Below are 12,728 nucleotides of genomic sequence, written 5' to 3'. Positions count from 1 at the left end.
CTTTTGCTACAAAAAGATTATATATGCAATTAAGGATCCTTTTGTCATTGTGAAGTGAAAAAATACCCTGTTCAAGTTTTTGCAATGACGATGACTGTCGATGTCTCTTTTGCATAGAAAATCAAGGCAAGGCTCCAACTAGAATTTTTTCCAATGGTTTTGTACCTATCCAATGTATTGATTAGCTTGTAAAAAATTTCTTAAGAATGAAAATTTTTCAATGTCAAAAGTGAAAATAATTAACACTCAAGATTGATAATTCTCTCGGTCAAGAGTAGCATTTATCATTATAAGATGTATAAGTGAAAAGTATTTGCATTGGAAATATGAAATATAGAATAAATTTTTTTCTAAGGTGCTAATTATTACGGGGCTAAATTTTACCTACTTCGCGGTATGACCTTTTAAGAGCCTCAATTAGAAAAAGTTCACCCCATGAAGTTGTGTATTGGTTTATTCATTCCATACGACCATCAAATATTATGTGTGAATAGTTTCTCTCTTAAGAATTGAAGAAAGATAACAATAGTTATGAGCTCTATCAATTTTCAAGCCACTATATTATTTTGCAAGAGATTTATTCTCACTTTGAGAATAAGAAAATTTGATGCATAATTAATAAAATAACCATAGGAAACAAAAAGAGCAATGAGAAAGATAAGTCACGTCCTAGGTTTTTTACACATTGGGGTGTAAAAAAGGAACTCTTTTCGAAGTGAGAAGATGTCTAAAACTTGTAGTGGATCGCATATCCACTTGCAGACAGCGGGCAAGAAGAGGTGTGCTTCGTGATTGAGCGGCCTAGATTGATCCACATGGCTTTATATAGCCTCATCATTTACAAAAACGATCTTAGGCTAACAGCCTATTTTTTCTTGAACATAATGATGCTGTCCGATTCCATGTGAAACAAAGAGGGTCGCCTTGATACATGCAAGGCTTGTATCAGACAACATTACTGTAATCACTCTTGCATCATTGCTATAATATACCCTCTTGTCGAGCGCAGAGGGAAGTCTATCAGATCATTTCTGCTAACCATGACAACCTTGTCTATCAGATCATTTCTGCTAGCACAAAACAAAGCTATTTAATCGTTGAGTACCTTCTGAATGGCCACTTTCCCAGGAGCAACCCAGGCAGCATTGCATGCTACCTTCAGTATCTCATTATCATCAAAAGCACAATCCAACAATGACGGAATAACTCGCCCATTTCACCACCTCTTCCAACTTGCAAAGGATGGACACAGAGTTAAACTCAAAGCCATTCAAATACCTAGGATATATGATACAGCTCCTTTGTCATACATCTCAAATAAACATCCCTACCAGATGCAGACCAACCCAAACAAGAGACCAACCCATCAGTAGTAGCTTCCTGTAGAGTAACCTTTGAAGCCTGAAGCTCGCCCTTAAACACAATCATAAGAGCAAAGCAAGACGTACTAGCTGATTGGGCCATCCTAATTGCACGCCACATATACCGCATAATCGCATGCGATGGTTTTAAAGGAAGATAGCTTGCCATGCTTGCAGCTTCTCTAACAAGATATATACAGACACTTTCTGTTCTTGGTGCACCGAACAATGCAAATCTCCACTCTTACATCACATGCTAAATTCCTGAACCTTAGTCACTCACATCCTCCCTTCTCATACCTCACACTAATCCTATATTAGACGAGAACCGTTCCCATTGAGACTTGATGAGGCTTCCAAAGGAGAAGCCACCCTTTCCTAAGGCATCTGCAGCATACGCCATTCCCAACTTTGGCACATCTTTGACATGCAGTATCTGTTGACCGATCTCATTTCGCATAGCCTCTAAAATCTTCATGTCCACTGAGCCTCCTGAGGCATTAGTGACATAAAACGTATTGAGAGCTTTGTTCCCCTGCGTTGTCACATCAGCCCTGGCAACAGACAGGCCATTTTCGCGGAAAATCCGAGTCACATCTGACAGCAACCCTACTCTGTCGCTCGTGCACAGCTCAAGCCTGATCCCCTGGGAAATAAGAAAAGGAAAAGGTTTGGCCTTGATTTCGAAAAAAACAAACAACACAATGAAAAAGCTTTTGGCAGAGGTACCTGTGATACTCTTCTCTCTATTGCCGCCTCAAGACATTTAATGACTCTCTGCCTCTCCCCTTCTGTGTCCAATGTACACCCATCCATATGGCGTATATAGTACTCCTGTTCCACTCCATGCAGCAGGAGTTAGTAAGGCCCCTGTCATTGCCCAAGGAGCCCTTGTTGAGAAAAACTTACCTGGATTGCATAAGGCCCGTCTGAATCAATCGTCGCATGGAAAACCACATATTGCATATCAGTAAGTGTGCAAACAGTGTCAAAAAGCAACTTGGGTCGGTCCCTGCTGCGAATGTTCACAACTGAATACCCTTTCTCAGCACAATTGTCAATGGTAATTATCGGCCGGTCCCTGCAATTTGTAGGCGAAGGGGGTGAAGAACCCTCATAATCGCGATCTGCAAACATCATCTGATGTAGCCGCCTTTCAGTGTGAGTCAGGCCCATGGATACATCGGTTTTTGGACCTTTCGGATCGTCAGATGCCTTCAAAAGATTCCGGAATTGCTCCTTAATGGATGCAAGCTTTTGGGCATCTTCAATAGGGCCACTGCTGGCTTGATCTGTAATATAGACTACGCAAGCAACTCTTGCATTGTGTGTCCAAACCTCTGCAGCCACAACATTGCACTTTAAGCTCGTAAGTACAGCAGAGATCTCAGAGAGTAAGCCCGGTCGGTCTGTGCCAGTTAGTTCTATAGCTGTATGCTCAGCTATAGATTGCACACCCACGGTACGTCCCAAACATGTTCGAACCTCAGGCGTTGCAATGGCTCTCTTTGCACCCAAAGACTGCAACCAAAAACATTATTGATCTTCAATATATTGATATGTCATTGTAGAGAGATAACCAAACAAAATCTATAAGCCAATGGGCCCCAGTGTTGATTTGCTTATTACTCCTCACTTCACACACACACACACACACACACACCTCCCCCCCCCCCCCCTTTTTCTTGGAAAGGGAATAGCTCATACAAGATATCCAACATGATTAATTCAACTGGAACACACTAGTTTATAGTGAGGTTATATCTCCAACTCATGCTCCAAGAGTATACCACTTGCCCTTTCAAGCATGAACAAAGGCCTCACAAACCTGTTGAATGAATTCAATCAGTCTCTTGTCCGTAAGCTTGTGACCAAGCTGATCGGTTACATGAAATACTGCAAGCAGGCAAACCCTTGTTATTCAACCTCAGATTGGGAAAATACTACCAAGATCATATTTTATGTACTCTTTAAGATTAACATCCAATGAGGTAAATTAAGATACACATTCCACTGCACACATAAAGCAAAAGTAGACGGACATACACAGCCAAGCACACTGGGACAGATCTCTAGAGCGTGAAGTGAAAAGAAGCTTCTACCAGAGACGGACCATCATCCATGAACAACATGACTTCAAATACATATACAAATATACAATGCATACCATCCATAAACCAGCTGCCATCTGAGGATATGTATGCTTTCCATATAGTGAGATCAAGATCTGTGAGTACTTGAACAACTTCTAGGAGGATTCCATGCTTATTTGCACTATCAACCTGTAAAACAAACCTCTTTGTGGATAAGAAGGACTTGAGACAACCTGTTCATTGCAAAGAGAAGACAGAGGTTAATCACATGTACATAAGGAACACAAGGGATTACCTTGACTAAAGTGCACTTTTCGCATGACTCGTTTTCTATAACCACCCTGAGATACAGGAAAATTGAAACTCAAAACAACGGGTGGATATGCACTAGGCATGAACAAACTGATTCCACGTGACATGGCAAGCTCAGAAAATTAGGGCAAAAGGATACAAGATAAGATAGTTCCATGTTCCATCCTCAACTAGACCATACTCAAATAAAGCCCAAAAGAGGAGCTTTATGGTATTTTTTCCCTATTGTGAAATTTTACTTGAGAATGCTTCCTGTGGGGAGAAAAACTGTTTGAAACAAAACCTCAACCATGCTCGTGGACGTTCTTGGTTCAACAAGAGATTACAGGAGCTTTGAAGTGCAGGTCTACCGGTGAGGTAATATAGCCACTCCATAAAAAATTCAAGACACTGTAACATACAGACTCTGTGGGTGATATAAAATGAAGTTCTGCAGTTGATTCAGGGAGAAGCTAATCCGCCAGAAATGCAGTGAAGCCATCGATGTATGGAGGAGAAAACAGAGCCAGATAGATAACATACCTTGGTGGATTGATTCTCTGACTTAATGTCTCATATTCTGGGTCGAAGTACGGCCAGCGAACCGGCTCCATTCTGAACTTTCTGGCTCTCTCTACATTCCAACATGCGCACCCCCAGCACCATTAGCTCCGCAAACCTACCTCCCTCTCTCTCTCTCTCTCGCTCTCTCGCTCTCTCTCTCTCTCTCTCTCTCTCTCTGCCTGCGCTTATTTCTTGTACATTCATGCACACATGCAATAAGGTGCGAAGAGAGATAGACAGAAGAGAGCGGGCAAAGGACTCACAAGAAGAGAGCCTTTGTGATGTCTTTATGACCCTTGGAAGAAGCAGAGGTAGCTGGGGCTGCGAACTAACGAATATTGAACCAAGGCTACTGAGGGGGACGGTGAGCAACGCGTCGCAGGAAGCTGGGAAGGAGCCCAAGAGGGCGGGAGTATATTCCGAGAGAGAGAGAGAGAGAGAGAGAGAGAGAGAGAGAGGCAATAATGAAGAAGCGAGAGAGAATGGCGGTATATTCAGGAGGAGCGAAATGGGGTCACATCATGAATTTGCGGCTGTCAACAGTGGGGAAGGGGGGCAAGATATGCCAATAAACAAAGCCACAATTTCCACAAAGAGACACACATGCACCCGCAGAGAGAGAGAGAGAGAGAGAGAGAGAGAGAGACGTGTGTGTGCGGTAGTCGAATCGAGCAGAGAGAGAGAGAGAGAGAGAAGAGTGTGTGTGTGGTAGTCGAATCGAGCAGACGACTCGAGAGCAAGTAATAGTGCGAAGGAATTGTGCTGCGTTGTCCGCAGGCAGGGCCACAGGAAGAAAAGAGAAGAGAATGATGGAGAGGAAGACGATGATGATGATGGGTCTGTACAACAGGAGCAGCAGCCCAACCCCCTTTTGCCCTCACTCATTTTTGCCTTTCCCCATCTCTCCCTCTCACGCACACAGACAAAACCCATACATTATTTGTCTTGTACAAGCTGCTTGCAGCTTCCACTACAGCCTCTCATCAGGTCGGGGGTAGGGAGTCGGGATGTGACAACCCGGGGTTGGGCGCGTCACGGAAACGTGGCTCTGATACTAAGTGTGACGACCCGAGAGTTGGGGTCGTCATGCGGAGAAGCGTGGTGGGCGCGTTTGCGGAGAAAAGGGACCGGCTCGGGTCGAGGTGCGTTTGTCTTCAAGGGGCCCGGCTCGGACGGGACCGGCTCGGGCGAGGTGTTTGTCTTCAAGGGGCCCGGCTCGGACGGGACCGGCTCGGGCGAGTTGAGTTTCGTGGGTCGGCGGCCGTGGTGCGTTTCGCGGGTCTTGCGTTCCGGGTCCCTAGCCCCACATAGCCTCAGGCTCCCCCGCACTCACGGAGGGTCATAGCGTGCCCTGGGGAACCTTGCGCGGAGCCCCCACGGTGCACGAGTTCGTGGAGTGAGGCTAGCGTGTCTAGGTGGGGGGTCCCCTCCCGTGGCCGTTTTCGGGAGGCTCATACCCCTTATATACACCCCCAGTTGAAGAAAGTTCGACGTCCTCGTCGAACGAAGGGAAAAGAGAGCTTGGCTATGCATGGGCCAAAGGTCTAAGGGGTGCATATAGTGCAAAGTGCGTGAAAACTGTACCCGAATGCAAGTAGGTAGCATGCTTTGTTTTTGGAATTTTGGGAATGAAGTGTGTGTATTTTTGTGTTTTTGGAAGAAGGCTGAAAAAATATGCTTTGAATACCCAAGTAGAATTCCCCATACTTGAGCATTCCCCAAAAGGTAACCCGATGTGCGCGGAGCCACCTGCTGCGTTGGTCCGCGCGGAGACTTCTTGAAAGTGGAATGTGAAGGAAGGTCCGTCGCAATGCAGCCCTTGCGAAGTTGCAAGGAAACTTACCGTCATTTTGACGCGCGTTGTAGACTTAGGCTGACACCAGCTTTGGTTTCCAATCGCTGAATCTTGAGTCGGGTAAGGTTACTTGGTTAGATGCAGTCTTTAGGTTAAAGTAGCTTTGGTCGTCATGACACCATGAAGGCTTTGGCTGAATCTTCAATCGTCAAACTGATCCCAGTTTGTCCCTGTGTGGACATCATTTGGAGGGCTAGCACGGTGCCCTTTTGGTCTCTTGTAGACTTGAATGGGTCTTCAGCTCAGCATGGGCCACAAAAGTGGCCGGGCGCGACGAACTAAGTTGAGTTAGTCCATCGCGTTTTTCTCTTTCTGTTTTTGATAAGAAGAGCCCTGTCTGGCTCGCATCTTTCCTTTGTGTTTGGAGTAGTGGTGACGGCCCGGGGGTTGGGCGCGTCACGGGGAGGTAGTGTGACGGCCCGGGGTTGGGCGCGTCACGGGGACGGGGGCCTGGAGCTCTGGAACGGGGGCCTGGAGCTCTGATACCAAGTGTGACGACCCGAGAGTTGGGGCCGTCATGCGGAGAAGCGTGGTGGACGCGTTTGCGGAGAAAAGGGCCCGGCTCGGGTCGAGGTGCGTTTGCCTTCAAGGGGCCCGGCTCGGACGGGACCGGCTCGGGTCGAGGTGCGTTTGCCTTCAAGGGGCCCGGCTCGGGCGAGGTGTTTGTCTTCAAGGGGCCCGGCTCGGACGGGACCGGCTCGGGTGAGTTGAGTTCCGTGGGTCGGCGGCCGTGGTGCGTTTCACGGGTCTTGCGTTCCGGGTCCCTAGCCCCACGTAGCCTCAAGCTCCCCCGCACTCACGGAGGGTCATAGCGTGCGCTGGGGAACCTTGCGCGGAACCCCCACGGTGCACGAGTGCGTGGAGTGAGGCTAGCGTGTCTAGGTGGGGGGTCCCCTCCCGTGGCCGTTTTCGGGAGGCTCATACCCCTTATACGGGACTCGGCATGTCGAGGCAAAGCAGCCCACCAAGCCTTGTTCCCTGCTGCTCACAAGAAAGGGAAAGAATGAGAGAGAGAGAGAGAGAGAGAGAGAATCTTTTAAAGAAAATGGGTTTGCCGAAATATAAGACGTGTGCAGTCACCATGGAGTTTTTTGGTGGGGGGGGGGAGAGTCTGGAGAGCTTTGTAACAACGAGAATCTTTAACGGAAATTCCAAAGAATCTCTGAAAGTGGACGAGAGAGAATGGAACACATGAATCTGCGGTGAAAAGGGGCAGAGATGAATCTAGGCTATTATCTATTATCTGTTCTCTTTATGAAAGGGTGCGCACACCTCATCACTATATCACACGGGCATGGTCAAATGGGATCAATGATGGAGGAGGAAAAGGCGACGCGTGTCAATTATGGATCATCAGATCTGAGGTTGCTTCGAATTTACCAATTTGCTTGAATTTACAAATTTACCCCGAATTTACTAATCGGCCCACATTTACAATATGGCGTACTCGAATCACCTATATTTCAACGTACGCATGAGGGTGTATTGGTTAGTGCACATGGCTCGTGGTGGGGAGGTTGGGGGTTCGAAACATGAGGTGCGGATTGACCCGAATTTACAAGCCTGCCCGAATTTACTTTTCTTCCCGAATTTACCAAAACGCCCCGAATTTAGCAAATGCACATCCGATGGCCCAAATCACCTCAGCCGTCGATCCCATTTGAGCATGCCCGTGCGAGATAGTGTGGAGGGTGCGCACATGAACCTGAGAGTCCATCGGTACGGCTAAGAACAGTGACCTGGCAGGAATCTTACCGCCGCTACGTCAAATGCGATTAAGTAGGGCTCGCTACACAGTTAGCCGTTGCTGTTGGAATTAGGGTTGCAGAGAAACACACAGAGCTTGGAGAAGACGAAGGAAGCTCAAGGCACACAATAGAGAGTGTGTTACTTAGTGTGCAATGGAAAGATAGATAGCCCTAGAGTGATGGGCGTATATACAATGCACGGGGGAAAAAACCTCCTAAAGAGGGAAAAAATGCCCCGGCGGTCGTACTGTGTTCACACACATCACTACCACATGTATATGGTAACAAATCCCCCCTGGAGTGATGCGGTGAACGAGAGCTGGCACATGAGTAAAGGGAAGTGCCATGCCCTGAGGACAGGATCAGTCCACAAAGGGGAGTAAGCCCAAAGCTTTGCGGAAAGCTTCAAGCTTCTCACGAGACAATGCCTTTGTGAAAAGATCTGCAAGGTTGTCCTGTGTTGGCACATAAGCCAAGCTGATCTCTCCTGTTGAGAGCCTCTCCCTAACATAGTGGTAATGCACCTCAATGTGCTTTGTGCGAGCATGAAAACTTGGGTTCCTCGCAACTGCCAATGCGCTCTGACTGTCAGTGTAGATAGTGTTGGCAGTGTCCTGTCCAACACCCAAATCAGCCATAAGGCGTCTGAGCCATACACACTCAACTGTAGCTGTGAAGACTGCCCTATACTCAGCCTCCCAACTCGAAGTGGCCACAGTAGGTTGCTTCTTGCTCAACCATGATATACATGAACTGCCAAGCATGAAACAAAAACCACTTGTGGACACTCGCGTGTCAAAACAACCAGCCCAATCTGAGTCCGAAAAAGCATGTAAGTCTGGCGGCAATGATCCCCCCTTGGGATAAAACAAGCCAAGATGTAAAGTGCCACTAAGGTAGCGGAAAATCCTCTTGACAGCCTGCCAATGCTTAGACCCTGGGCTATGCATAAATCTGTTGACTTGTGAGACTGCAAACTGAATATCCGGCCTCGTGTTGCATACATAAATGAGGCAGCCAACAGTTGTTTGGTAAAGAGTGACATCAGTAGGATCACCAGCATCATGTAGACTCAACTTCAAACCTGTTTCCATGGGAGTGGCAATAGGTTTGCAATCCTCAAGTCCAAACTTACATAGCAATGTCTCTATGTAACTTTTCTGACACAAGGCAATACCACCATCACACTGCTTAAACTGTATACCCAAATAATGATGCAACAGCCCCAAATCTTTCATCTTGAAAGTAGCATTCAAATCAGCCTTAAATTCAGCAATGTGTCTCTCATTTGGTCCAGTGATCAGCAAATCATCAACATAAAGAACCACAATGAGAAGTACATCATCCTCACGCTTTACATACAATGTGCTTTCTGTTGGACTGTTACGAAAGCCTCGTTTAACCAAATGAGTGTCAGCTTTCTCATACCAAGCACGAGGAGATTGCTTCAACCCATACAAAGCCTTCTTACATCTGCACAAGCATGAAACAAAAACCACTTGTGGACACTCGCGTGTCAAAACAACCAGCCCAATCTGAGTCCGAAAAAGCATGTAAGTCTGGCGGCAATGATCCCCCCTTGGGATAAAACAAGCCAAGATGTAAAGTGCCACTAAGGTAGCGGAAAATCCTCTTGACAGCCTGCGAATGCTTAGACCCTGGGCTATGCATAAATCTGTTGACTTGTGAGACTGCAAACTGAATATCCGGCCTCGTGTTGCATACATAAATGAGGCAGCCAACAGTTGTTTGGTAAAGAGTGACATCAGCAGGATCACCAGCATCATGTAGACTCAACTTCAAACCTGTTTCCATGGGAGTGGCAATAGGTTTGCAATCCTCAAGTCCAAACTTACATAGCAATGTCTCTATGTAACTTTTCTGACACAAGGCAATACCACCATCACACTGCTTAAACTGTATACCCAAATAATGATGCAACAGCCCCAAATCTTTCATCTTGAAAGTAGCATTCAAATCAGCCTTAAATTCAGCAATGTGTCTCTCATTTGGTCCAGTGATCAGCAAATCATCAACATAAAGAACCACAATGAGAAGTACATCATCCTCACGCTTTACATACAATGTGCTTTCTGTTGGACTGTTACGAAAGCCTCGTTTAACCAAATGAGTGTCAGCTTTCTCATACCAAGCACGAGGAGATTGCTTCAACCCATACAAAGCCTTCTTACATCTGCACACTTTGTCCTCTTGTCCTTTTATGAAAAAACCGCGAGGCTGCGTTACATAAACTTCCTCAAATATGTCACCATTCAAGAAAGTAGTAACAATGTCTGATTGATGTACATCCCAACCAAAATGAGCTGCCAATGCACATAGAAAACGTACAGTAGTCATACGAAAAGTGGGAGCAAAAGTCTCTTCATAATCTATGCCTTTTTGCTGTGCATAATCTTTTGCAACAAGTCGAGCCTTATGGCGATCAATTTCACCATCCGGCTTGCGTTTCAACTTGTAAACCCACTTCGTACCAATGGCCTTTTTGCCAGGAGGCAAATCACATAAAGTCCATGTGTCATTTTCTATAAGTGCATCATATTCTGATTGCATGGCAGCCATCCAATTTTTTGAATTTTGTGCTTCATCAAAAGTCAGAGGCTCCTCAACATCATGTAAGCTAGACACAGCCAAAGCATAACAATATGATGCATAAGATGCATGGCGAGAGCCTGAACGAGTACGACTAGACAAAGGTGCATCCAATTTACTGTCACGCAAAGTGTGCACCAGCCATTTTGGCATACCTCTAGCCTGCTCATTTTCAGCCCTTTCCTCATCAAGTACATCATGTACATCTGCATCAGTAATAGGCTAATCTAGAACATTTTCAGAAACCCCCATAGGCTGTATATTTGCCTCATTGGAACTTACATTCATATTTCCACCACTGAAAAGAGGCAACAAAGTGTCATAAATGTCCTGTGAGCTTACATTACTGTCTCTAGTACCCAGCAAGGGTTGAACAGAATCTTCCACAAACACTACATCCCGAGAAACCAGAATACGTTTTGTTTGCGGATGATACAACCTATAACCTTTGCTTTCAGCACTATAACCAACAAAAATACATTTGACAGCCTTATCATCCAATTTTCTGCGCTGCACTTGTGGCACCAAAGCATATGCCAAACAGCCAAAAACACGCATGTGCTCAATAGAAGGTTTTCTATCATGCCATGCTTCATATGGAGTAATAGACTGCAAATCTTTCGTAGGACACCTGTTAAGTACATAAGTGGCACACATAATAGCCTCAAGCCAAAAAGAATGCGGCAAAGCTTGACTTTTGACCATACATCATGCCATTTCCGTCAGTGACCTGTTTTTCCTCTCAGCAACACCATTTTGCTGAGGTGTATAAGGCATTGTACATTGGCCAGTGTTTTATCCCACGACTAGCCAGTAATGCATTAAATTCATGAGACATATACTCCCCCCCTCGATCAGAACGGAGGGTGCCCATAGTACATTTCGAGACATTTTCAGCCATAGCCAGAAATTGTTTGAACCACATAAAAACTTTGGACTTCGCTTTAAGCGGAAATACCCATGCATGCCTGGAGTAATCATCAATGAAAGTCACGAAGTACAGGTAATTGCCCAAGGACGGAGTTTGCATGGGCCCACAAACATCACTATGCACAAGCTACAACCTGCATGTGGCCCGAACTGAACCATCCTTTGGAAACTTAGAACGCTGCATCTTACCCAAAATACAGCCTTCACAAACATGTTTGACAGGTGCTTCAAGAGGTGGCAAAGAAGCAACCATATCAGATTTCTGCAAACGCAGCAAACTGGCAAAATTCAGATGACCAAAACGTGCATGCCAAAGTTTTGCATCTGAAATAGCCCTTGAATCTGCAACAGCATTTGCAAAATTTTGTCCACACTTGTCATACAAAGTGAGCTTATACAGCCCACGGCACAAAAGCCCAGATGCAACAATTTCATCACCAAAACTGAGATCATGAATTGTACATCTGTCATCCACAAATTTGACTACAAGTCCAAGTCTAGCAAGTGCGGATACAGACAAGATATTCTTCTTGATCCCAGGTACATAAAGTGCATCAACAAGTGTGAAGGAACTGCCATTAGTAGCAGTAAGCACAATCTTTCCAACTCCCTGAACTGGATAAGAGGCGTTGTTGGCACAAGTGACTGAATTCTCATGAGGGACAGACTCAAGAGAGGTAAACAATTCACGATGTGAGGTAATGTGCTTTGTAGCACCACTGTCAAAATACCACACATGTGAATCTGCAGCAACTGACAAGCATGCATCATGGACAGCAGGATTGTAAGTGCACTCTGCACTAAAATCCCATTCTGCATCAACATCAGCATTACAGTCTCCTTTCACAGAAGACTCAACAATGGCTGCATTTGTAGTGGAACCAGCATTTGTAGTGGAACCACCCTCTTTCTTCTTAGCCTCTTTGGCCTTCAACTTAGGACACGACTTGATCAAGTGATCATTGGCTTTACAATAATGGCAATGCATCTTCTTTTTGCCCTTATCACCAGAATTGCCAGACGAAGTACTGCCAGCAGAAGCATTAGGAACAGAATTTTTGCCACTCACAACAGAACCATAAGAAGTGGCTGCATTACTGTTACCACCCTTTCTTTGAGAAGCAATAAAAGCCTGTTCAACTACACGCTGTCTAGTCCTGTTTTTTCTGGAAAGTGACTCTTGCAATAGCAATGTGCATAATGCATCAAACTTGACAACTTCAAGATTTCCTTGGGTCATAAGTCTCCAAGTACTAGCAAAAGTCTGGTAAGAATC

At 45.6% G+C, this 12,728-nt stretch overlaps 1 protein-coding gene across 2 annotated transcripts; it reads right to left on the bottom strand.

Annotated features, from left to right (window-relative positions):
- Positions 1-1,254: 1,254 nt before the first annotated feature.
- Positions 1,255-5,141, bottom strand: LOC147448273 (ACT domain-containing protein ACR3-like). Of its 2 annotated transcripts, XM_086524126.1 has the most exons (8): positions 4,573-5,141; positions 4,289-4,379; positions 3,750-3,795; positions 3,529-3,643; positions 3,190-3,257; positions 2,271-2,882; positions 2,091-2,195; positions 1,255-2,007 (listed from the first exon to the last, which is right to left on the bottom strand). In XM_086524126.1, the coding sequence occupies exons 2-8, from the start codon at positions 4,357-4,359 to the stop codon at positions 1,663-1,665; spliced, it is 1,362 nt and encodes a 453-aa protein (XP_086380252.1). In that variant the 5' UTR covers positions 4,360-4,379; positions 4,573-5,141; the 3' UTR covers positions 1,255-1,662. The 2 variants fall into 2 exon arrangements, with proteins under 2 accessions (XP_086380252.1, XP_086380253.1); XM_086524127.1 differs by lacking the exon at positions 3,750-3,795 and having other exon boundaries at positions 3,529-3,687; positions 4,573-5,137.
- Between the last annotated feature and the right edge of the window lie 7,587 nt (positions 5,142-12,728).

Source organism: Adiantum capillus-veneris, chromosome 11 (assembly GCF_014529385.1).
Source record: "Adiantum capillus-veneris isolate H3 chromosome 11, ASM1452938v2, whole genome shotgun sequence".
Taxonomy (NCBI): domain Eukaryota; kingdom Viridiplantae; phylum Streptophyta; class Polypodiopsida; order Polypodiales; family Pteridaceae; genus Adiantum; species Adiantum capillus-veneris.
Note: the sequence above shows the minus strand (reverse complement) of the source record. Positions and strands in the feature narration are given on the sequence as shown.